We start from the raw sequence: 27998 nt of genomic DNA on the forward strand, positions 1-27998 counted from the left end.
GCAAAGTCCAAATATTACTGGGGAAAAAAAAGGGGGGTAGAGATATAAAATGGTTCTACTGGTGCTAATCTTTCAAAGTCTTCTTAGGTCTTCAAAATGACCAAAACTACCAAGCCTACAACTGGTTATGGTAAAGCATACATTACAGAAACAGCTCTTACATGGCAACTGTCTCAATGGATGATAGATATGTATATCATAAGGTCTGTGTGAAGTATTTCTCATAACATGGAAGTTCTCTCCAGTAAACTTATGTGCCTTGAAGAGTCCCTTCAAGTTCCAATCACTCCAGTACATCATGTCATCAAATATAGTGAGAGCAAACACATGTGGTACTTTTCGTCCCTGAATAACAATGTGTCGATTTTGACCATTCATGTCAGAAAACCTTGCATGAAAAAGGAATGAGAAATAAACATCTAAGTTTTAATAAGACCAAAAACTAAAACACATGTTTACTGTTGATTCTCTTTCAGTTGCCATGCATCATTAAAAGTATAAAACTTAGACCCAAAAGAATTGCATCACTAATCATTAGGAGAATTTCATAAAAAATAATGAATATTCTAATAATAATAATAATAACAGTAAACTTCAAGTGTTTTGTCTACATTTCCCAATTAAAGCTCCTGGTCATACACAAAATAATTTTCCTTTTTCTCTTTCCTTTTTTTTGTATCATATTTCACTGTTATTACGACAATAAACACGTCTGTTTTTATACGTAATAAGCATGACCTATTACATATGACCTACAGCTGATTTTCTAAATGTAACTTATGTATGATTCTGTCCTTCAAAAATTCACGACTATTATAAACATATGTACAGAATCTGAATGAACTAAGAATGAAATTTTGTGACATGAATGGAAATATTTTCTTCCTTACTCTATATGATCCAAATGAGCATCTGCCCAGAATATTTTGTTACTGAAGTAGTCAATGGTAAGAGCATTTGGCCAAACAAGTTTGTCTTCAAAGGTTATCAGACGGGAGAAGTTGGAACCATCCAGCCCAATTCGTCCAATAAAAGAATGATGGCCCCAGTCTGTCATGTAAATGTACCTAAAAGTATAAAAACATGTTCTGCATGTTCCTGTCTTATAAATGCAAATTTATATGCAGATTATAAATATATAAAAGTTTTTTCAACTGTGAAGCACTGAACAATTGTAATAAGTAATTTTTGTATTTTCAGATGTATTTTTAATTATTAAGCACTTCAACATTCAGGACTCATAATAAAAATATCTTTAAAACAAATAACAGGGAATAAACTTAAATATGTAATTAGTAAAACTGCTTAAAACATTTTACCCTATGCCTGGATGCACAGCTAAGGCTCTTGGGTCAGAAATGCCTCTCCCCATTAAGGTTTTTCTATTACTTCCATCTAGTTCAGCCACATACAGATGCTTGGAAATTCTATCTAGCCAGTATATTTTTCTGTAAGTAAATAACAGTAAATTATCTTTACTTTTGACAATTTTTATTAATTTCATAGCTTTCAAAGGATCTGAGAATAATGAAAAGGTTCTCAGAGACAAAAATTATTAATATAGACTTGCACTGTTTATGGAAGTACAGGTAACTCACTGATTTTGTTTTCAGCACCACAATTAATCCAGACAAAAGTACGAGAGTGCACTTGAAATTCCACCAATTGCCATACTAGTTTCCTGGGTGGCTACAGATGGCACTGCATGTGGCATGCACTCCTTCAGGATGGGCTACTTACTTACTTTACAGGATTTAATGTATTAAAGAAAAAATTGTCGTTCATGAGTTGCTTGAGTATGCAAAATGTTTTACGAGACCTGCTGCCAAGAGTATAGCAAGTAAGCTTAATGAAGAAAGTCTGGCCCAATGGATGAATGTCAATAAATCACACCTGTTGTTCATCACTATACTGAGTCTGAAGTTATGGATATTGTTCCGAATCCTGATAAAAACAATGAAAGTGATGAAGACGACAGCGATGAAGATAAAACAAATGTAGCTTGTAAAAGACTTACTATGGACAATTTAATTGAGTTGACAGATAAAATAATCAGTGTGCCAGAGCAACATACCTTTATAGCAGAACAAGAGCTAATGACTCTTCATTTGCTCTGTGAAAAATTACACAGAAAAAGCTCAAAGCACATAAAACAACTTTGTTTGGATTAAATGTTTAAAAACATAGCTAAGAAAAATGTGGGTAAGAGCAGTGGGCCTACACTGATACTTCTGTGGCTTCAACTTCAAGTACGCTGGAAGTTCCCCCTGCAACATCACAAATCCATGATGAAACAGTCAACTACAAAACAGACAATAATCCACCAACTTCCAAACCTTTGTGATTAGCTCTACAATTTAAATAAAATTATGAAATTTACCACTTTGGAAGTGGTACTACTGTTACATTCTTTGCAAGTACAGTAATTAATAAACATTTTTCATTTATACTGTACTAATAAACGTGTATCGTTTTTGTCTGTACTAAAGTGTTTCCTTAATCATTCAATTCACATTTAATATTTGTTTTATTTAAGTTTCTAGCAGTTCATGGTGCTTTAGAGACATGGGAGAAATATAATTAGTGGGTCAGAGATGTATTATTGTTTTATTATTACGTGTCCTCTGTTGGTCTGGCAAAACGGATAATCTGACAAGGTTTTGAAACAAAGGATGTTGGAATATTAGTATTGTACCTTTAGTAATAATAATGATGATAAAATTAGTTTATGAATCTTTTTTTTCTTTTTTACAAAATCTCCTGTTAAACAAAGTGGATAGTATGGTTATATAAATAAGAGATTTGGGGAATAAAAACACACGTTTTTCAGTGATATATAATTTCATCAGATATAATATTTTAAACAGCAACTGCTTCAATTTTAATAATATATTACGTTATTATATTTGTGACCTTGCATATTTTAGAAAAGTATTGAATAATATTTTATAAAAAATTTAATTTCTTACCTTCCAATCCAGTCCACAGCAAGCCCTTCCAATCCATTAGCATTACGGTGTATAATTATTTGTTCATTGGTACCATTAACAAACATTCGACCAATACTTTTGTTGCCAACATCACAGTAATACAGCCTTTCTTCCTGATAGTCAAAATCAAGAGCCACTACATTACGTAGGTTCATTTTGATCAAGTTGTAATGGGAGTTATCAATGCTCAAATTGCGAAGATAGTAGCGATTACTGAAGATAATCCATGGGGTGATATCTAACATTAAGGCAGAAGAGCTTCATGAGTAAAAACATTACTTACACAAAACATTAACTGCACTCAATACCAAGTTGATTTTTAGTGTTGCACCATGTAGTTCGCTCTGATGGGATATTAATATTAATTAATATGATTCTGACAAATAATCATTATCTGTAACCTAAGCATTTTCATTAGCTAAGATTATCTTAAAAAATGCATTATTTTGTCAGGCATTAATATGTTTAACAATAAAGTGTTTTTTCAAAATCAATTAAAAATGACCATTATCTTGACCTGTAACAAAAATACTTTAAACATCTTTTTAATAAAAACCTTATCTTACCATCTTTTCGTTTACACTTGTGAAAGTCTAATTCACGTTCATAGTATGTGTCATTGCATTTGCAATAATAGGATCCCGGTGTGTTGAAACAATACTGGGAACAAATGCCACCTTTTTCAGTGCATTCATTGATGTCTCTACATGCTTTCCCATCATCCATTAGCTGGTAGCCTTCATTACATTCACAGTAGAATCCAGTAAGAGTGTTTACACATTTGTGTTCACACTGATTTGTTTCAACTTTTGCACATTCATCAGTATTACAATGAGGAGGTTCATCTGACCCATCATCACAGTCCTCCTGTTTATTGCACACTCGTTCATAGTCGATGCACATTCCACTATCACACAAGAACTGTGCTCCAGAACAAGTTGGAGCTTCTGTGGAGCAGTCATCAACAAACTCATCACTTCCATCTCCACAATCATCCTCACCATCACACTTGTAAGTCTTAAGGATGCACTTAGCATTTCGACAAGTGAATTCTTCTGGAGAGCAGGTAGGGAAAGCTGAAGGAAAAATTATTTAAATTTTGTATCATTATTACACAAGTTTACTTGTTAAACAACAATATTATAAAACATATCACATATACTAGAAAATAAAGAACATGTAGTTATTTATATTTAAGATACAGGTACGTCATGTAGCTTAATGTTCATAAGTGCGTGATCAGGTAACGGGAATTATAGTATGATTTGATACAATGACTAAAATTTAGCAGTTGGCAACATACTTTACTACTATAATGGGAGCTGGAATGCCAATCTCAGGAGGTAAACTTATCTTACTTATCCTCAAGTGATAGTGTCTTATTCCGTTTTTCTTTTTTCACATTGGAAAACAGTCACCTTCCTACAACTGTTTGCAGGCAGTGAAGAATGTTATAGATGTGGGGCATTGTAGGCTAGATTATCCACACTTTGCCCTCCTAATTTGTATTTCTTTTGATAATATCTTCATGTGAAATTAGCAAAAGAAGGTCAAAACTGATAGATGGTATATTCCTACCCCAATGTGGATTCTATTTCCACAGTTACCTCCAAAACCCAAGGTACCATTTTATATCTCATATTACAGTCTCTACCCTTGGGAATCCAGTTAATTTATGCAACATTATTAATTTAATTTTGTTTGTTTTATTTGAGCTTCTTTTTGTTCATTACAATGACTAAAATGTAGCAGATGGTAACATGAGGGTAAGTAATTTTATAAAGAAAGTAACAGGAATTATGTAACAGTTTATAATTATTAATTTAATCACAATTAGGTTTCAAGAGTTTTATTTAGTTGTTGTAAAGTATCTGTTGTTCCTTACAGCAGCAATTCTGGTGTTAAAATTGCCTGCACATACCAAAGAAAAACCATGAATTGTGAGAAAGCGACCTAGAACACTGTCTGGTGAAACCTTTTTTTTTTGTTTTTTGTTATACAATACAGCTGAATTAAAGCATTATGGATATAGCCACAAGAATACAACTAATCACACAGAGTTCACCATTATTTAAACACACTAAGGAACTTATAAGTTCAAACCATTCACAGATAGACGTGCCTGTGGCTAATACCATCGCATCCCTCACCCATCCTTGGCCAAGCAAAAAAAAGTTATTTCCATGTATTTAATTTTAATGACTTTGAAAATTTGTAAATAACTTCAGAAAGTCTGATAAAACACCCCATACGAGCAGTGATTAGGCAAACATGTTAAAAGGCAAATGATGAGTAAAAATAATAATTTGATAATTGATACAAATTAGACATGATGAGATGAAAAACCTTTTTATGGAAAACAAAACAAAACTGATATACTTTGATATTTTAAATATTTTCAAAATATCGTTACTCACCACATAAACTTCTCTGAAGAGAAAACACAATTTGTATGGTAACCACTGTGGATTATATTGTCTGATGTGCTAATTAGTACAGTGTGGATTATTTCTTCAGTTTCGTGTACAGGTTTTTCTTATCAACTTTTCTAAAAGTCTTTTAGTGTGAAGGTTATTTGCTTCATGACTTTGCAGGAAAAAGGTTTGTTTCTAAAAAGCTAATTGCAAAGTAAACTCTACTGCAACATCGACAAAAATATTGTGTGTGCTTATCGTGAGATTTTACTTGGTGATACTTCGCGACAGGTGGTAGAAGTCATATTGCATGGGAGTGCAGAACAAGTCCTGAGTGTTCCCACCTATGCTATTCACCAGAGTTACAACTCTATTTAAGGTGTATATTGATCACCTTTTTGAACTTCTCAGGTCAAGACCTTTTGTATAGTACATAAGTGCTTTACTAACCAAGATAAAGGGTGAATACATTAGCTATTGCTGACACATCAGTTTTAACTATTCAAACTTCCATATTCTCTCACAAACAAAGCCTGTCACCAAACCTTATCTCTAACCTATAGTACAGCCACTATTTGGACATTTAATTTTCTGTCACAATCCCATTTTCGGATTTTACTTGAGTATATTTTGAAAACAGGCAACACACATTACAAATGAATACTCTACTAACTGAGTTAGATGGTTAACTCACTAGCTATTTCTAGCAACACACTTTTTAACAACTAAACTACCACAAATGAAGCTTTACATTACCAGCACTTAATTTAAAAGTTATAGCAGCTACAGACATTAAGAAAAGATATTAATCATTAAGTCTATATATATCACATCTCTACATTCTTATCATACTTAGTGTTATTCAACTCCACATATTAATTTGTATTCCATTAGAGCTATCATACATAAACATTACATGACCTGTCAAATTTATCAATTCTATATTCTATTACACCCATAAAATCCAACTAAACATTATAAGTGCCAACAAATCTTCAGCATATACTACTAGATTTATCTATTCTCTTATTCTGTTAGGTCCATCAAATCTATATATTAAAAGACTTACCTTAGATACCACTTAAAATAAAAAAAGTATTGTAAGATAATGAATTCTACTTTTATTTTATTATGGTTTTATTTGCTGTTCTTTTATTATTTCTTTTATCATTTAGTTCAACTATGAATTTTAAGATATATTAAAGTGCTAATTCACCTTTTATCTAGAGCACACTGAATTTATGTATGTTTGTATCATGAGACTGAAGTGAGCTTCCCTACTGGCGACATATAGATATTACTGTCATGAAAGATTAGATAAATTATCTTGTTGTATATGTAACCTAGTTCTCTAAACACTACATAAAATCCTTGCATTGATCTTGAATATTTGGAACAAATTATTGCTGATCATTACTTAATGTTGTTATTGTTCTTGAAGTAATTTAATTTCAAAACATAATGTTTATTTCACAATTAGGTTATTTATTATTCTGGTTCTTATTCCTTTATTTACTTATTGAAATTAAGAACACTGATATGTATGTTGTATTGTTTATCAAAAGTTGTGTCAAGTCCTAGCCATGCACAGATTTATTTTTTTATTTTATGTAAGTTATTAAATTTGTATTCCAATTGTTTGAAAGTTATAATTCTCTAATACTGAAAAGGTATTTCCAATAGGTACTTAACCCCTCTCACAAGGTTGGCTCTTCCTCTTCAGTACTCCCAATCACATGTAAACTTTTTCTTCAGACAAGCCACAATCCTTCCACTTTTCCCTACAGGAATTACAAGATTCCAGCATGTTTCTCATGCAAATCATCGTGTGCCACTTCCTCACCAATAGAAGCATGATATACTCACATGATGCACATGAATCTCCCCCTACACTTCTCTTCCAAACTATCATTTCAAAGTTAGGTAAAAGATGTCAGCACTATAGAAAATTGTTAGTTAAGGTTGGAAAGGAGATAAGTACTTATCAAAAATACATTTTCAGTTTAGAAAAATTATAACTTCTGGTACAGTACTTACTTCTACTCACTGATTAGCTAAAATCCCAAGGGACTGGTGCAAATGAATGGCAGAACTACCTCCTAAAAGCATCCAAAGAATGCCCTTAAAAATGAGATTTAGATCCAAAGATCAGAAAATGGGAACCACACCACTTCTGAGCCAGGTATACACTTTGCCAATGTGTGGAACATGCAAGACATCTGGACAGAAAATGAGAGGAGGACACCCAAGAGAGAGAGAGAATGCAACAGGAAAGTGATCCTAACCAGAGAAATATATTGTAATTCAATCCTACAATGAGAAAGGTGGGTAAACAAAGATGTGGCCCTAAGTGTAGAGTGGCTAGGGTGTGGTGGACCAGACTTGGTAAGTCAACTCCATTCCAAACCTCCTTGCAAAGTAGCAACATTTGTATGAGAGTAGGATGAGGATCATATCATCTTAACCTCAAATTAAAAACTGCTCCAACTCCAAATCATAGACAATAGGATTATCTCTGAGCTATTGATCTTGAATCATGATATTCAGTATTGGAGGGAAGACTATGGCATGCAACCAACTCTTCCAATATATTGGATTTCTGGTTATAGCAGCATTTTATTTTAGTTTGTAGACTATAATGGACCATATTTTAATACACCTATAAACTATAACTGTTATATTGTTACTCTAACACACCAATAAATATGCTAATTTTATTACTCTGATACATATATAAATATGTTAATTTTTTACTGTAATACATGAATAACTATCTTAATTCTTTAACATTTATTTCACACAGTCCTGCATAAATTTACAATTAATGTTATCCTAAACTGAGACTGTAACCTCAAGAGAAGGTTTAAGATAAATAAAAAGGGATTTTGTAAGTTGAATGGAATGATCACAAACACTTAATATATTACCCAACCATTAATTAAACTGCATATATAATGTTCAATGTTTGAGGTAAATGCAATACATACTGCAATTTTTAGGTTCATCAGATGCATCACCACAATCATTGTCATGGTCGCAGAACCAATCTTTATTTATACAACGGAAGTTTTTGCATTGAAACTGATCTTCATCACAGGGTTCAGGTGTGGCACAACTGTGGAGTGTTGTGTTCTCATCAGCTCCATCCACACAGTCAGGATCTCCATCACAAATCCATCGTTTTGGAATGCACACAGCACGGCCCCATTGTTTATTCTGTGTGCACGTAAACTCTCTTTCAGGATCGCACTTACGTGTATCTAAAACATACAATACATCATGAAGTTATTTCTCCGTATATATTTATTATTGATAATGAACAATAAATATATATCAAAATTTAAAAATGGTATTCAAAAGTTTAACTTTTCTAGAAAAAAACCAAAAATCTCCCTACTTACTATAAACATCTATGACAGCAACACTTCTAGAAACACTTCAGACAGAAAAATATATACTTTGTTACAAATATCAAGTCTATAATACAGAAATGTACATCATAAAGTTCATTATATACATATATTTTCTCAAACAAACTGTGATGCTATTAAGAAGTCTACACAATTATCATTTTTACATTTTAAAAATGCAGATGAAATGCCTTGTTTGGGTTTCATAAATGTAGAACTCTCAGATGTTATAAAAAAACATAGCACCGAGAGCTTGTGGTTAATGCTAGGCTGAAGAGTCTAATTTTGTGCAGCTGTGAAGTAAAATGATAAAACCTTCGATAACATTTTTTTTATGAGCATTATCTTACTGTTCCTGAATTGAAATAAAAGTTATAAAGCTTTGTTTCGGAAAAATAGTTACAAAAGTTTGGCATTAAATTTGTTTCAACATGCCTAAATGTATGGGGACTGTGAGGGACATCAGCTTTAATTCTGAAATGTTAACACTATCTTATTGATGGAGGAAAGCTCACAACAAATTTAATCTTAAAAAGTAAGTAACCAAACCAAGTAAACCAAAAGAAAAAAACCAAAAATCTCCCTACTTACTATAAACATCTATGACAGCAACACTTCTAGAAACACTTCAGACAGAAAAATATATACTTTGTTACAAATATCAAGTCTATAATACAGAAATGTACATCATAAAGTTCATTATATACATATATTTTCTCAAACAAACTGTGATGCTATTAAGAAGTCTACACAATTATCATTTTTACATTTTAAAAATGCAGATGAAATGCCTTGTTTGGGTTTCATAAATGTAGAACTCTCAGATGTTATAAAAAACATAGCACCGAGAGCTTGTGGTTAATGCTAGGCTGAAGAGTCTAATTTTGTGCAGCTGTGAAGTAAAATGATAAAACCTTCGATAACATTTTTTTTATGAGCATTATCTTACTGTTCCTGAATTGAAATAAAAGTTATAAAGCTTTGTTTCGGAAAAATAGTTACAAAAGTTTGGCATTAAATTTGTTTCAACATGCCTAAATGTATGGGGACTGTGAGGGACATCAGCTTTAATTCTGAAATGTTAACACTATCTTATTGATGGAGGAAAGCTCACAACAAATTTAATCTTAAAAAGTAAGTAACCAAACGAGTTTAGTTTAAAGAAATTATTTTGTCACGAGTTGAACACAGATGATAAATTAAAGGAGAATTAATATAATTTATATACAAAATGTTATGTAAAATATATATATATATATATAAGGAACTTTATTTTGTAGGACCTGCACTCTTCTATTGAACTTTCACTTTCCAAGTATTTCTCCTTGTTTAAACATCCTATCTTCAACAAAAAATAATAATCCTGAAACAAAATTGAAAATTGTTGCTGTAGGTCAAAGTATGTGTGAATGTTTCACACAGTAATTATAATGTAAAGTAATTTTTCTCTTATTTGTTAAAATTAAGCCTATTTAAGTCTCAAGTCTTATGGCAAAGTATCTCAGAATGGCTGGTATGGGTATTAACACTTTTATTGATAAGGAGAGAACAATATCTCAATATTCCTAGGTCATCTTCAGGTTCTTATTTTGATAATGTATAAGTCCACATAATATGCCATATGGAGTAGCTTCATATCTTTTACACTTGGTGTCAAGATTTTAAATAAACATTGGGTGAAATTATTCACTTTATATGTAAAATACAAATTGGACCCAGCAGTAATTAGGGTGATTAATTTCTTGGTGCAATTCTTACGCTATTAAGCACCCAAAAACTAACAAAATAATGGACCCACAAGCAGTTTGGTGCATACACAGTTCAGGAAGGTGATGGATATTGATCTTATTGGAAATAATGGTGTTAAAAAACACGAGTAAACAGTGGAAACTTCAGGATCAACAGAGTTCTGTCACTAGATTTTGGCTTCATATAAATTCTTTTATCAGAGTGTTCTACTTAAGTATCTAAAGTTTTCCCTCCTTCATTTTACACATGAAATGAAAATTTGTATTCAAATACAACAGTTTTTAAACTTCTTATTTTTTGTGTTAAGTTTAAAGACAACAAACTTTTCAAACTTCCTATCAGTAAATCTCTTATAACTACATTTATTACTTTCTCTCATACCTGAAAACCTGGTTCCATGAATAATTTATAGTAATATAACAAACTGATACAATACTATCAGATTTGAATGCAGAAGACCCAGCATGGCTGGGTGTTTAGGGAGCCCAACTCACATTCTGAGCAGTGACATCATAGTGTGAGGGCCAATTCAACTATTTGTTGGTAAAAAAGTAGCCCAAGAGTTGGTGGTGGATGGTGATGATGATTTGCCTTCCCTTTATTCTTTCTTGGCTAAATTAGAGATGGCTAGCACAGATATCCTTCTTGTAGGTTTGTGTGAAATTCAAAACAGACTAAACCAAATTGGGTGCAAATTGTTTTTTTGAGTTAATTTTTTAGTGAAGGAATTTCATCACAAATATTCATTGCTACTGTTAATATCCAGAGAAATTAAAGTTACTAATCCAAGTGTATGTTACACACAAATGAACTGTACAATTAAATTTAAATTGGAGTGAATATCTTACTGAGGAATTTCTTTCCCATTGGATGGTAATGTTTTTGATATTTTCTAGTTGGAACTAATGACATGAAAATAAGATGATAGCTTATTATTGTGCATCTTTTCAGAGCTATTAACATTTATTATACATACAAATTACATCTGCAGAAAAATAGGTAATCCCAAATAACGTATTTAAATATTTTATTATACTTAGTAGCTTTTAATATGTCAAAATAAGACTAAATTCTTTGTTAGTTTGTTTCATTATTATTATGCATACAAACAGTAATTGTTGAGCTACAGGGCAGTATTATTATGCTACCTTCATAATTTTTTCACTTTAGTGAATGTTAAGAATTTTTTATTTTTTATTATTGGTGAACAAGTGGATCATATTTCAATAAATGTAGCAAAACTGTGCACATCATAAGAAATTGTTGATTCCACTCTGCAAAACCAAGAAACAAAACTTAATATTTGACCATAGAAAACTTAGAATCCCTAAATTGATGAAAAACATATGTAAGGAAAACATAACGAAACTTACCACACTGATGACGAGCATCTTCGTCAGAATTATCTAAGCAATCATTGTCACCATCACAAATATAAATTCGTGGGATACAGTTTCCATTGTCACAGGTAAATAAGTCACCAAAACATGTTTTCTTCTCACTTTCACAGTATTCTTCTGGTTCATCTGCATTATCTCCACAGTCATCATCACCATCACAGTACCAAGTGGCTGGAATACATCGTTGGTTCATGCACCTGTTAAGCAGGATATAAAAATTTTCACTTTTACACAGTTTTAATTAGCAGTTTCTTTAGTCTTGGCACAAAATCCTACTCAAAAATTAAATACTGAAAATGAAAATGCCAGTTATATATCCAGAGAAAACTTTTGAAACTCGTATTTTTTTCAGACAAGAATGAAGATGCTTTGCTTCATTACTCATACAATTGGACACAATGGTTGGATGTGACATTAAAAATGTTTTAGTAATTTATTTTATGACTTAATTTTCTCAGTTAAACTCATATGTTATTGAAAATTATTTAATGTTTATATTATAATTTGTAGTAATTGGGTTTAAATAGCATTATAATAAATAGATATAGTGATTTTGATAAATAAAAGTAAAACAGTTAAAGTTTTAACTTAAGAGTTTAGTGGTTTAAATTTTACTACAACATTAAATAAACTTAATATGTGTAATGGTACTTTAGGCTTAAGCATGTTTCAACTAACTGGTAAATCATAAAACAGAATAAATACATTGTTTTATTAAACAGATGAAGCTAAAACTAAATTACTGTCTCTTGGTGTTTTAAGAACTAATGTACTTACTTGAGCTTAAATCCATTAGTTTATATTCAGCTAATACTGTTATAGATTAACGGGAAGGCTATAAACCAGGCTAAATTTTACAGTTATAATAAATTATTACGTTCTGTTTCCAAGTTCTATTTCATTAAAAATAAACTTTATTACTTTAGTGTGAAGACAAAATAGCAACAAAAAATAACACTGATTGCTAAATGTTAGGCTTAACAATAACTGTTAAAAGTAGGTTACTGGTATTTGATATTTAGTATTTATTTTAAAGCTATAAGTACAAATACAGCGTGATTAGTGTAGGAGATAAGTGTTCACAGTTTGTTAGATGTGATGAGCGCAATGAATGGATTTGACTTGGAAACATGGGACTGATGTGTACTTTTAAGGAAATTCATATGAAGATGTGCAATTTTTATGTAGAGTTTGTACCTGGGAGGCTATCCTAATCAAAGTAGAGGTAACTGGTAAAGAGAAGTGTAGACTGTGGGAAATGGTAGCAGGATTTCAGGAGTTTGTTTATGTTTTTACATGCAAGGGGTACATCTGCTAACAATAACTGTTGGAAAGTTAAAAAGATCACTACTGAAGTAAAATATAGTGAATTTAGTTATATGACCATATTCTATTGAGCAAAAAAAAATTCATCCCTTGGCTTTTGCAGATGAGGAACTACTGGAGAGAAGTGAAACAAAAGTGTTAGAGAAGGATGTGGATGATAAGGTTATAGTTATAGGTGATTCCTTGATAAGGTGCGTGGGTCAAATAGTCTGCAGGGTTAATAAGGAGAAAATAATCAGATTATGCTATCTAGGGGCACAGGTGGAGGACATAACTGACTGAATGGTATGTATATAATAAACGATTGACAGTGTGGAAATTGGGGATAATCTGGGTACAAGTGATTATTGCTCTGTTAGTGTTAGGTTCAATATTTTGCTGCATACAGAGATAAGGAATAACGATATTTTGGTTACAAATTTCAAAAAGACAATTTTAAAGGGATGTAACAATAATTATCTGTTGTGAATTAAGCAGCTGAGTTATTTGGAGACACTGATCAGGTGTGGAAAATTGTTACATATTCAAGGTAAACATCTTTGTGAGCCAACCTGTTTTTTTTCTGTTTTTTTCACTTGCAGCTACCATTTTATTTATATACACCAAAAAATATGTATGAGAAAAGATTGGCTGATAATAGAAAAATTGAGTTAGGATTTCTTTAAATACATTAAGGTTAAAAAACATGTTAGAATGAAAGTAGGACCCTTGAGTGATCACAAAAGAAGGCTAATATCTGATGATTATGAGATGGCTGTATTACTAAATTTTGCTTTTTCTTTGGTTTTTTACTAACAAAAATGTAAACATTATTTCATGTGTTGAACTGTTGGTAAATGGAAATGAAGTCAAACATTACAATTGCATTAACTGATACATTTAAGAAAAAATTGGGAAGTTTAAAAAATGATAATGCTCCTAGGCCAGATAATATTTCTCCATCTGTTTTGAAGGAGGTTGAAGATGGGATATGTGAGCCACTTCCTACTATTTTTTTCTCAGTCCTTGAATATCAAGCAGGTACCACAGAATTGGAAGTTAACTAATGTAACTCCCCTTTTCAAGAGAGGTAATAAAAATTGTTCCAGAAACTACAGACCCATTAGATTGCTGTGGGAAAAGATTTGGAAAGTCTGTTAAATTTTCATTGCAAAGTAATTTAACAAAGTTTAGAATTTTATTGGATAGCCAATATAGTTTCATTAAGGAAAAATCTTTCATTTCACTGCAGGGTGTAGATTTGGTACATCTGGATTTTAAGAAAGCATTTGACAAGCTGCCACATAAAAGGCATGTAAAAATTTCTCTGTAGATGTGGGAAATAAGTTAGCAAACTGGATAAAAGAGTGGTTAGATGGAAGAAAACAGAGAGTTGTTACAAATGGAGTTCAGTCAAACTGGATTAATCTTAAAAGTAAGATACCTCAGGGATCAGTTTTAGGACTTTTGCTCTTTTCGATTTAAAAGAATGAACAGTCAATAAATTACTCAAATTTGCAGATGATATTAAGGGCTTGGGTGTTGCTAGCTGTAAAGAGGGTGTTGCTAACTGTAAAAAGGGTGTTGCTAGCTGTGAAGAGGGTGTTGCTGATTTACAAGTGAATTTAAATTATTTAGTGAGTTGATAAAAGAAATGACACATGGGTGTTTATTTATAATAATTGCAAGATAATGCATGTGAGTTATGATAATTTGAATTACAAGTATAATTTAGATGGGAATAACCTTAACAGTGTCATGAAGAAAAAGGGATCTTGTTGTAATGGTTGATTAGTCTCTTAAGCCATCCAAACAGTTTGCTGTTGCTTGTGATAGGTTAAATACCATTTTAGCTTGTATCTACACAACTATTGAAAACAAGTCTAAATAGATTGTAATTCCATTGCACTGTTGCTGTTTATCATACATTTGGAATATTGTCTTCAGTCTTGAGCTCTTTACCTGAACAAAGACATGGAACTTTTGGAAAGTGTTAGGAGAAGGGATACTAGAATGGTGCCTAAAATGGACGGGTTTCAAATCAGGAGAGGTTGAAATGTTTCAAAGTTAATTTTTTCTTAAAAAAAAGAAGAGTTAAGGGTGGTCTAATTGAGATGTTTAAGATTGTAAAGGGATTAATAACATTGATGTCTCATTTTTTATCCATAATTAACAGTGAGAATAGTAGTACTAGGTGATGCAAATATAAATATTAACAGGATAGGAGTCATCTTCAGCTAAGACAGTTTTATTTTCTAACAGGGTGGTTGGCCATTGAATTGGGTTGCCTTTAGAGGCAGTAAATTTATGAGTTTAATAAAAGGCTTGATGGGTTTATGAAAGATAAGGATTGGCTTTGTTTTTCAGGTTAATTTATTTTAGTCAAGATGTAGCAATAGGTCCCATTTTGCCCTAAAATATTATGTTATATATTATGTAACTGGAAAGGTTTTGTTCTCCAATAGGTAATAATATTTTAGTAATATGTCAGTTTTTCTTGTAAACTACTTAGGAAAATAGAATTATTTTCAGGAAAATCTCAAGTTTTTATACTTCAAAAGAGTTGAAAGATTTTCACTGGCATGATATTTCATGTATTCAAAAATAACTTATGGGAAACTTAAATTTCAAGAAGAGAATTTAATATTTGCTTCTTTCAGCACTAAGATGAACACTGGACTATCTGCATTATGTAAATCACAACAGAAAAAAAATATCTTTCATGAATTATAATTAATTCCAGCCAGATATTTGTATGAGATATGCTAGTTTGTTTTTTTAATTTATTGAATTGGTGGCATTTATTTTACTGTGATTAAAATCTGTTACAAACTTAAAGCAGCAAATGTTGAATGTGGTGTAGACTGTTGTTACTGGCTATTGTTAGTTTTGGTTTATAAACTGTATTATTGAATATCAATATACATATTATTAAGACAAAATTAAAATATTCTAACCTAAAACTATTTGGAGGACAGGATCTTTGAGAGCAGAGGATGGAGTTTTCATCAGAATTATCACCACAGTCATTATCTCCATCACACAACCAGTAGGGCTCGACGCAGATGTTAGTTGTCTCACATTTCATGTGATTTCCTGGGCATGTTCGGTTGTTGGGGCAATTATCGTGACTCTCATCTGTTGTTTTATTATCCTTACAGTCATTAACACCATTACATAGTTGAGACATCGAAATGCAACGAAAGTTGGCACAAGTGAATTCACCTTCGGCACAAGGAGGATACTCTGTGTAAACCACAACACGAGACACATTAACCTCATTTTGTTTCTTTATGTTTTTACTATTTAAAATTGAAAATTGTTATCTCATTTCCTCAACTGTGGTAATCCAGCAAATAATTTCCCTTTATATAAACTCTTGTATTAAATGCAACTGTATGTCAAGTTTGGAAAAATAATTCCTTGAAATTTCTTGTACAGATACTACACTCAGTAAAACTTACTTGAACTATGATATTAAAATGTTCAGATAAATGAATCAAATTTTCTGTTTTCTTTAGTTGAAGGAAGTCTATCGACCTTCATGAATCCTGCTAGGTTGAACGAAGATTCCAGCAACAGAGGTTGCTGGAATAATCATTCTGAACGAATAATCATTCTGAATCTCAAGGCCAAGGAAGGAGATGGACCTGAGCAGATGACAGAAGTCACAGCCAAAGAAAGTGGATTCGGAAAGCCACTGGGAGGAACAGTGGGGACAGAGAATGGCATTGTTGTCAACTCTCTTAACCAGGAAGGGCAAAAAGACACTTCACGTGGTTTAAAAATGACTATATTGGAGGCATGGAGAGATCTATCTGCACTCCCACTGTAGCAGTGGAACAGAGTGCAGCAGCATATGTCTGAGATAGCATGAAAAACAATAACTTCTGAGCCTCTAGATATGAGATATTTTTTACAGTCTTTAAACATTACACCTCTTTCTACTCCACCTACTTAGAGCAAGAATGAAAGTAAGAGGGGTGTGAACAACGACAGTTAACACAGTGTGGTTCCAGGTCACAGTCACAAGCATCATGGTCTTTGCCACCACAACAAGCACATGTAAAAAAAACACAACATGATGTCTTTGAGTGACTGAACTGCTGGCAGTGGAAACAGTTTAGATGGTTGGGAATATGCAGCCATACCTTACAGTTCAAGTAATCTTCCTTGATAGTGGCAATGAAAACGTCAAAATAAGAACACTGGTGGCAGCATTATTCCGCCCTTACAAACAGAAATATGGCACACAGCAGAAAAGCTTTTGCTGAAGAAATCAGTGAGGGTATGTGGCTTGGGAATGTTCTTTAAATCCCTCTCAATTATAACTCCTCTCAACGAATTCAAAGCAGCATGTGGAGTAATTTCAATGCATATATCTCCCATGGCATTCAATTTCGTGAGGAGTTTTGTGTGTTGTAGTGAAGATGTTTCCACCAAAATGTCTCCTGGGCACAGCTTTCTTATTAATTTGGGGAAGCCAGAAAGCACCTCTAATCCATTCTGAATGAAAAAGAAAGACACCTGCCCTAAGAACTTTTCAGATGAATGAATGCAGAATTGAAAATTGAGGTGATGAATCTGACTGTAATGGTAACTGTATAACAGTCGTCAATATGTGGCTGTTTACCAATAATCTGTTTTTTTTTCCAAGTTTTGTTTATTTTTTGTTCATAGAATGGGATGCCTATAATAAATTAGAATACATTTCAGTGCTCACTGACCCCACCCACCATGAAGCCCTGCAGTGTCAAACAAGGATATTGCAGCAATGTTAAAGTTTTGCGGGCACTATACCCAAACACCTGCATCAGGCACAATGCCACAACACCTGATGAGAATGTCCAACACTGGTAATCGGCTGACCCTACCCAAGTAAACCAGCCAATTGGCCCTGAAGGTGAACTCCAAGACTGCCCATCTACAGGAATTCAAGGCCAAAGTGGTGTGTTAGGGTTGGACCCTTCAACCACCAGGATCCTCGCTTCCCCTTCACAGGTCACCACACACACAGCAAACACATTGGTGGGATGTTCAGATCCCAGAGGAGATAAGCTGAAACTATAGAACCTTTTCTGGAAGATTCCCTTACCATGTACAGGAATTTATCTCAAGAGGAGGGGGAAAGCATTCCACGTGTGGAATGTAAGTAGAGTATTAATTATATTCATTAAATAAATAAAAATTTCTTCTTAATTCTTATTAATTTACATTTATTGTGACAAAGATATAGAACCTGCTAAAAAAAAAGCAGAAACACAGTTATTAAATTACCAACAACTTTTAAATTACATGAGCACTTTTAATAAATTACTTTATATTACATATAGCTTACCACAATCTTGCTCATCTGTGTTGTCTCCACAGTCATTCTCATGATCACACTTCCAAGTCTTGAAAATGCAGCGTCCATTTCCACACCGAAATTCTGATGGACTGCATGTATGTAGAGCTAGGTTGATAAAGCTTTGCAATTATAATCCATATATTGTTTTTCTTACCTTAAATAACAATCATTTCAAATTTGTATGTAATATAAAAAACTGTATCACAGGGCAAGGATCTAGATTGTAGCAGGTACGCTGCTAATTTTATAAAGAGATGTAACATTATTTACTAATAAATTAATTTAGCAGTCATAATATGATGCTCAAGAAACAAACCAATGCTACTTGACAGATAACAACTAAAACAATATGGATGTTCAGTTATAATGGTTTTAATAAACACAATAAACAATAAAGAACACTGAGTGATAAGAACACCTACAACTGAAAGGATGACATTTAATACTTCTTGAAAATAATAAACCTTACACATATGTTAATGAAATATGTTTATACTTACTACAAAACTTCTCATCTTCATCAGTGTTATCACCACAATCATCATCACCATCACAGGCCCAAAGTCGCGGAATACACTTGCCATTAGCACAAGTAAACTTACTTTCTTCACAGGTAATGTTATTTGCTGCATGTGAAAATACGGCTTCATAAATTTTTTTTTTAATATTTTTATAACTGAAATATTTGAAATGAAACTGTAGTAAAAATTATATAAAAAGAGAAATTATTATAAAATGATATTGTTAGTATTTTTTTAATACATTAAATATATACTTAAGAAAGAGGAGCACTTACGAACACACGTATGTCCCTCATTAGCAGCTTTGTAAGTGGAGTTACACAAACATTCTACAGTTCCATTGGGAGCCTGGTGGCAGGAATGGGCACACCCTCCATTATTTAGGCTGCATGGGTTATGTTTGCCTAGGATAAACAATGTCATTAACACAAAAATGTCTTGAAAACGATTATACCTTATAATTACTATACAAATTTTTTAATGTCCTATCACATAAACACCTGAAACATATAAAATATATTTTTACAATGAAAGAAATGTGACAGTTAAATATTTTCATCACTGAATAAATACAGTAGTTATCATTTCCTGCAATATGTTGAATGAAATAATTTTGAATGCCAGAAGTGTTCGATATGTAAAAAGGAGCACATTTTACATCTGGAGAAAAACAACAACTCTTTGTCTCAAGGTTACACTAGCCTACTTTGGAAGGATTCACTCACTTTTAACAAGCATATTTACATTTAAAACAAAGACTAGAAACAAGTAAAGAAAATGATGGTTTTGCTGTTATCACTTGCAAAAAATTATTTTAATGTGAAGGGGAAGTCACAATGAAACCTTTGTTGAGTTAGGGGTGGGTGCCACTATTTAAAGTTTCAAAATTTCAGATTTCTAAGTTCTTTCCTTTTGAAACTATTGTAGTCAAACCTACACAAACATACATGTGCAAGTCTGTCTGTCTGTAAGGTACCACTTCTTTTCTATGTGGATTTTTGCTAGCTAGTTGTACATCACATGCACATGGATAAGTAATAATACCCAGATGCACAACCTCAGGATCAATTAGCATGAATGCAAAATTTCAGGTTCCTCTTGCAGTTATAGCAATCACATTTCTTTTCTGTGTGTGTGTTTTGTATAAAAATATGTGCATGTGCTTGTGGTCACATAGGTAGCTAAGCAATAATACCAAAGTGCCCAACCTCAGGGTTCACTGAGTATATGTGCAAAAATTACAGGTTCCTAGGTTCTTTCCTGTTGTAATTATGGTGGTCACACACATACACAGAAACACAGATATGCCCTCTTATCATTAAAGATAATAATAAATGGACGTGTCTTATCTTATCTACATGCATGAGCACATGTATGCCTTTTTAATAAGGTAAACTAGCAAAAATCCACATAGAAAAGAAGCAGTTCTTTATACTAAAATAGAAATCACAGATAAACAGAATTGATCTTTTATTTTAGGTGTACAGCACATCTAAAATGACAAAACAAGTACAACAACCATGCAGTATACCAGTTACATTAACATCTTCTAATATATAGAAAAGTCAGTGCATTTTGGTAACAATACATTACAACAATGGTTTTAATGTCATGTTGCTCAGCAACACAAAAGTATAACCTAATATTATTAGTTTATGTACTAAAAGAATCAACTGAAATGTACAGGCAACAAAACTGGAAAAATATTTGTTCATTTATTAATTTAGAGTCTCCGTTGATTAAAGATGGTTGTTTTCTGTTAAAAACTTTGGTAATACAACAGAGAATACCTTAATTCAGAAATGATTTAAGTTTAAATTTGGATTAATATTTTTACTTTCATGATACATTTTAGGCACTTGGCTCTAGGCTAGATTATCTCACATTTTGTCTTTACTTGAGGCTTATTTATTAATTTCTTTAACTAATACCAACATTCACTACACTTACAAGGTTTATAGCCCCCTTGCACCCTCATTACTAAAAATTATAATGGGCAAATAATAATTAATATATGTCAAAAATTGAATCATAAAAGCTGTGATTCATTTGCATAAATCAAAAGAATCTTTGAGTCAAAGGTTATGACCACATGGAGGATGCTAAAATAAGTTCAGAATACACACACTGACATAGTTATCTAGAATATATCAACCTGTTAACTCCAGTGAAGCTGGGTATTTTTACTAGTTTAAAATAACCATTTAATAATTTTATTTAATTTTAAGTTCATAATCTACTTTCAGTAACATATTTATTTCAAAATGAATGCAAAACAAATAAAACAATGCACATGTGCTAGTTTTAATAAGATACTGGTCTACCAAACAAAGTCAAGATTGATTTAGAAAGACTGTTTGTCATGAGTCAAGCACACTTTCAGATTTCAGAGTTTACTTCCATGGGTTGTCCGCATCATGTGTGAGTGAATTTGATTTTCAGCCTCTCACTCAATGCCAATATTATAACTTTTTTTCTAAGTATATTTATATTAATATCAAAAATGACCAATAATCTGTCAAAAAACAGCAAGAAATTGCCAGTTGGCAGATAATTTTCATCCCTGATACATGACTGATGGTAAGAATGAGTAGAGAAATATCTCTGATTGCATGTAAAAACTAGTGTACAACAGACCAGTATTAAACCATGCTACTTCCTGATATCTCATTACATGGGCATTTCTGGTCACATACACTGTATGCTCCAGCTAATTCCTGAATTGTCTAGTATTAATATATTTTCATTTCTTTGGGAGATAAAAGTCACTTGTCTGTTTTAATAAAGTATGCAAATTATACATGTAATGATTCATACACAGAGAACATATACAAGTAGATATTGTTTCAAAATTTCAAAGCTTTATACTGTTAAGGTAAACTTAAAGCAAACAAAGAATTGAAATAATGGATCTTTAACATTTTGTTTGTTTGTTTTGAATTTTGCACAAAGCTACTCAAGGGATATCTGTGCTAGCTGTCCCCAATTTAGCAGTGTAAGACTAGAGGGAAGGCAGCTAATCATCACCTCCCACCACCAACTCTTGGGCTACTCTTTTATCAATGAATAGTGGGATTGACCATCACATTATAACACCCTCACAGCTGAAAGGGCATGCATGTTTGGTGCGATGGGGATTTGAACCCGCGACTCTCAGATTACGAATCAAACGTCTTAACCCACCTGGCCATGCCGGGCCTTAACATTTTGACATTTATGATTTCAAACTGATTTCAATAGATAATGACATAGCATATAAGCACTAATCTGCTTTCTATCTTCATTACTTGAAATCTTGTTTTTACACAGGATAGAATTAAGTTTTTCCAAGTAGAAAATGTATATCTCATAATAATGTAACATTTAATTTGTCTCACATTTTTGCCTGTCTGGGGCAAAGATATGAATATCTCGTGGAGACTCTTTCAGTTTCTTGATCATCTCCATGACGCCAGCCCCTGTATACTTATCAGCTCGGTACACTCCTCCTGAAATCAATTATCACTGGCTTCATGAACAATATAAATTCTAGTAATTACACAATAAGTGATAAAAGTTTTAAAAAAATCAAAATTTGAAAAACACCATATAGTTTATGATCTGTTACCCTCAAAGCAATATAATAAGCCTCTCTTTTTCAGTTTATATGTACATATTTGGTGGTCTGATTACAAACCTATATAACTGAAAAGTTCAGGTCATATTTTGTAATAAAATTACTCTTATTGTTATAAAAAAGATGGATTATTGGAGAATATTTTATTATAAATAATAATAAACAGTTTACTATTACAAACAAAAATAATATTATTTCATACTACTTACTTAATTGAAGGTCAGTCCAGTATATGTAATCTCCGAATACAGTAATAGCAAATGGATAGATAGTAGCAAACACCAAGACTTCTCTATTGCTCCCATTAAGATCAGATCTTTCTATTTTTTCTCTGTCATAAAATCAAAATATAACACTTATTCTCATTAATTATTTTATGTTCTATTCATGTTGTGAAAGAAGACTGGACCTTATTCAGACAGCATTTTTATGATTAAGAATGCATTTTTCACAAACAAATCTAAGACATAATCAGGATAATTTACTACATTCTCCTAATTTCTGCTAATTTCCTGTTCTGTTACTTATCTTTTCCACCTGGAACCCTAAATAGCATAATCTAATTTTTTCTCCCTATTTATCCCACAGACTATTCTGTCCACATGCCTTATCAGAGAATCATTTTTAACTATAACCTTCTTGAATTTATCATCCATATCCTTCTCTCTCTCTTTTTTCTTTCTTTCCTCTAATAGTTCTTCATCATCACAAGCCAAGAGCTTGTGAAATCTGTCACTCTATAGAATAAGTTCATTACAATTAAATTCAATATTTTTATTTCTAATAGTACTCTTTCTAACTACCTGAAAGTCATTGTTAGCTGATGTGTCCTTTATAAGTAAAAGTTTAAGGTCCTTTCGAAACTCACAATCTACACTTCTTTTTATTTGTTGCTTCTACTTTAATTAGGATAGCCTCTAACTTCTCCAACCTACAAACTCTTCAGGCAAACTGTGCATCTTCACTACTAGCTTCTTTAAAAGTACATGCCAGTGTTGTGTCACCAAATAAACCCAACTCATTGCACCCATTACATCTAATAAATAGTAATGTTTAACTCCTACACTAGTCTTAACCATTGTATTTATACTTACAAACTGAAAATGAATAATCAATACCAAATACTAGTAGCCAAATGTTAACACTTTTACTGTTAAGCCTAACGTTTAATAACCAATACTTCAAACAATACTTTGTCATCACATTAAAGTAATTAAGTTTATAAAATTTGGAAATATAACTGTATTAGAAGTGACAATAACTAGTGTACAAAATGTTAATTATACAGCGTACTTAGCTTGATTTATATTATAGCCCACCTATAACTATAAGCTGAATTTAAACTAACTGATCTAAGTTCAAGTGCACGAGTTAATCCTTGGATTGTATTTATTTAACAAAACAATGTATTAACCTGTTTTACAATTTACCAGTAAGATGAATTATAGCTATGCCTGAAGTAATGTTACATGTACTAGGTCTAATATAATGTTGTAGTACACTTTATATCCCTGAACTCAAGTTAAAACTTTGATCATCTTACTTTTATTTACCAATTTTACTAAAGCTAATTATTCTTTTGATATTTAAACCCAAATCACTAAATATGATGATACTGATATTAAATACTTTCAAAATCAATAAGAGATTAACTTTTCAATACCTTTGTTCCTCCATAGAATTTGTTTTACAAATGATATATATAAGCATATCATTCATTTTTTACCTTCTTATATCAATACAATACTATTCTTAGATTATTAGTTATTCACAGTATGTGCAGCTTTCACACAACACATAGTCAAAAGAAGTTTCATCAGTTCCACCCATGGGAGGCATGGCTATAATACTGTATGAGTGCAAAGGTCATTTCAAAAGCTTGTTTTTTTAAAATCATTTGGAAGGCTAGCTTTTGTATTAATATTTAAAAATTATCTCAATATAACAGTTATGGGTTAAAATTTCTAAAATACAGACAACATTAAATGTATCAAAAATGTTTCTGTGGGTAAAACACGAAATATTACAATGACAAACTACATTATTATTGTTGAAACCTGTTTACTGATCGATCTTCATTCCTAATGGGCACAGCATCGCTTAATCACGATACATCCAATTGGTTCTTTAAGGTTTACACAAAATACTACAAAATATCACCTGCCTGCTTTCAGACCCATATTTGGTCATCATTTCAGAGTATCGACATACAGAGATATCATCCAGTTCAAGTATGACATATTCACATCTGGATGGAGTGGAAGCAGTTAAATCTCTTTGAATTTGATGCAGAGGTGATTCTTAGTACTTTTGTTTTGTTGATTAACATGAAGGTTGTTTTTATATTTAAGATTCATGTGCTGTTCTGATGATTCAGAAATAGCTGGCAGTGTTCAACCAAGCATTGTGATTATTCACATGATAAATTATAACACTTCAATATGTTAATCTTTACTTCCTCAAGTTCATTAATTTCTTAACACTTACTAAAAACTTCCACACTACTAAATGGAAGGTTATTAACCTGTTCAAGAGATTCATTGATACTTTTATACATATTTTCAGACAAGCTGTACTACTATCCAAACATTAGTTTAAAAAGTGTGTGTGTGCATGTGTATGTGGATAAATAATACATTAATAAGAGCAACAAAAAAACCTTTAACATACACGTAAATAATATACTGTTTAATGCTAATAATATACTGTTTAATATACTGTTTAATGCTAATAATATACTGTTTAAATATTTCAAGCTTATTGTTTATAACAAACTTAAGATATCTTACAAATTAACATCAATAGTGAGATCAAATGTGTATAATGAATTATGGTTAAAAATTACACCAACACAGTTTTAGCAGTTATTTTCAACAGTACCTAATTTTGTTACCAATTTTGACTGTACTAGGTTCACTCTTAAGCCTATCTAAAGTTATGGGTTATAATGTGCTGTGAGAATCATTCTAGCATTTGCTTTCCTAGGTTATGGATAGATGCTTTATTCAGTTCATCCAAGTACATTCTGTGTCTGTATCTTAAATAGTGTTTGGGTCCTTTGCATGCTTGTTTTGTTTATCTCAAGTTGCCACATTGTCTGAGAACATGCATATATATATATATAAAAGCTTTTAGTTGGAATTGTGAAAATTCATTAAAATAATTTCAAAACAAGAGTTCACCTTTGATTAATTAATGTAAAATTTCATTCTAACATTACCAGCTGTTTAAAAAACAAACAAAATCCAAACACCTATCTGTAAAAATAAAATATCTAGCAGTCTCCCCTGAGTTTAAACTTCCTAAAGATACAGTATTACCACATCAACTCAATTTCACAGTAGACCCTGTAAACTTGATTTGTTCTTTTCTATATTAAGGAAACAATATACACAGTCCTCATATTGCTTTAGAAATGAGGTAAAATTTATATATATATATATATTATTAAATACAAATTCAAAATATTTTCAATGCATTTACAGAATTTTCTTAATACTTTATTTCCTTTAACAGAACAACTAAAATAAACAAGAATTGATAAAATAATACCACAAGAAACAAATTAATTATCTACAAGTAGATCTATGTAACATAGCAATGATATATATCAATAAAATAGTAAGCAAATACAATTAGTACTTTATAGCATCTTATCTTATGAATAAGATAAGAATATTATGAATAATTCAACTGGAAAACCTTAAACAGAAACAACTTAAAGAAAAGGGAATATGTGAAACTAAGTATGGCTGGTAGACTAATTAGTTTTTAATTTGTTGAAAGAATAGAGAAAAAGCTGCTCTACTGTTATTTTTATCCTTACATAGTAGTCTTTTTTATGATATAATTTACAAAATAAAATACAGTGAAATCTATCAGAAATCTATCAGTGCTACTTCAGTGTTTGAAAAGTTTTTGAAAGCATGATAAAAATGTTTTGGAAATTCACTTAACAAATTTATGATTATTTTTGATCATCGGCGTGGTTTCACTCAAGGAGAATCTTTCTTTACTAATCTTAGCATTCTTTGATAGGGTTGCTGCAGATGTAGATGAGAGTATAAGTGTAAATTTGATATGTGTGTATTATCAGAAAGTACCTGGCAAGGTACCATATTAAAAGTTTATAACAAAAAATCATCTCTGTAGGTGTGGAAGATAGGCTGGCTCATTGAATAGAAAGATGAATGAATGGAATATGTCAGAGGGTTGTTATAAGCAGAATCCAGTTTTATTGGATTAATGTCACAAGTGGCTGTATTTCAGAACTCTGTATTAGGATCTTTGCTCCTTTGGATTTATATCACTGACATACATGAAGGAACAGTCAATGTATGAATTAAACTTGTTATGATATTAAAAGTTTTTTGTGTTACTGGCTGTAAGGAGCATGCAGCTATTTTGAAAACTCAGTGATGTCGAGAAACCCACTTGTTGAGAAATTTATATGCAAAAACGGCTCGTTTGGGTTGAGAAAATATTTTACATAGAAGAGCGAACAACGATGACCGAAGAAGGTCGAAACGTTGTTCGCTCTTCTATGTAAAATATTTTCTCAACCCAAACGAGCCGTTTTTGCATATATATTTTGAAAACTGATCTCTTTCATTTGCTGAGATTGAAAATTAAATTACTTTTAATTATAGTAATGCATGCAAGATATCATCATTTGAATTATATATACAACAAACTGAGGTATCCATCCTTTGTGAGGATTATGAACTTAAAAAAATGCAGGAATAGATGTTTTGATAAATAACACAAAAAATCCTGATTTTCACATGTTATTTCTAGCATAAGTATCACTACACTATTCATTAAAACCTCTCCAACATTTTGTACAAGCTTTAAGAAATCACTTTACACGTATATACTTAAGACATGCTACACACTTTGTAATGGTCAGCACTTTCTGAGATATACAAAACGTATATATAACCTTTCCCCTGATGATGAGGTACGTTGTGTGTTACAAAATTTAAGTTTGTTTTTTTTTTTATTTGGTGTAAGGACATGGCAGTATTATAAACATATTTAACAGTAAGTTACATCAAAGACAACATCAACAGCGGGAGGTGAAGGGGTTTTAAATCCTTGTTCTAAACTATCCTCCCATAAAATGTGGTTGTGATTAGCCCAGTGATTTAGTTGGATAATGGACAACAGGCTGTGCTTTTTTTTTTTTATGGGAAAAACCTTAACAGTGTAATGAAAGAAACGGTGTTCTATCGAAAGTCTGT

The 27998-nt window shown here is 31.8% G+C and overlaps 1 protein-coding gene across 1 annotated transcript in view; it reads right to left on the minus strand.

The window, feature by feature from the left end:
• The window catches only part of LOC143244129 (low-density lipoprotein receptor-related protein 2-like), a 231445-nt gene that overhangs the window by 48567 nt on the left and 154880 nt on the right, over positions 1-27998 (minus strand). Inside the window, 13 exon segments of the mRNA XM_076488262.1 lie at positions 162-388; positions 891-1067; positions 1320-1448; positions 2970-3228; positions 3557-4066; positions 8392-8664; positions 11937-12160; positions 16226-16514; positions 18607-18723; positions 19119-19244; positions 19415-19543; positions 22517-22627; positions 22965-23086. Of these exon segments, the coding sequence (XP_076344377.1) occupies positions 162-388; positions 891-1067; positions 1320-1448; positions 2970-3228; positions 3557-4066; positions 8392-8664; positions 11937-12160; positions 16226-16514; positions 18607-18723; positions 19119-19244; positions 19415-19543; positions 22517-22627; positions 22965-23086 (2693 nt within the window).

Source organism: Tachypleus tridentatus, chromosome 1 (assembly GCF_004210375.1).
Source record: "Tachypleus tridentatus isolate NWPU-2018 chromosome 1, ASM421037v1, whole genome shotgun sequence".
Lineage (NCBI taxonomy): Eukaryota > Metazoa > Arthropoda > Merostomata > Xiphosura > Limulidae > Tachypleus > Tachypleus tridentatus.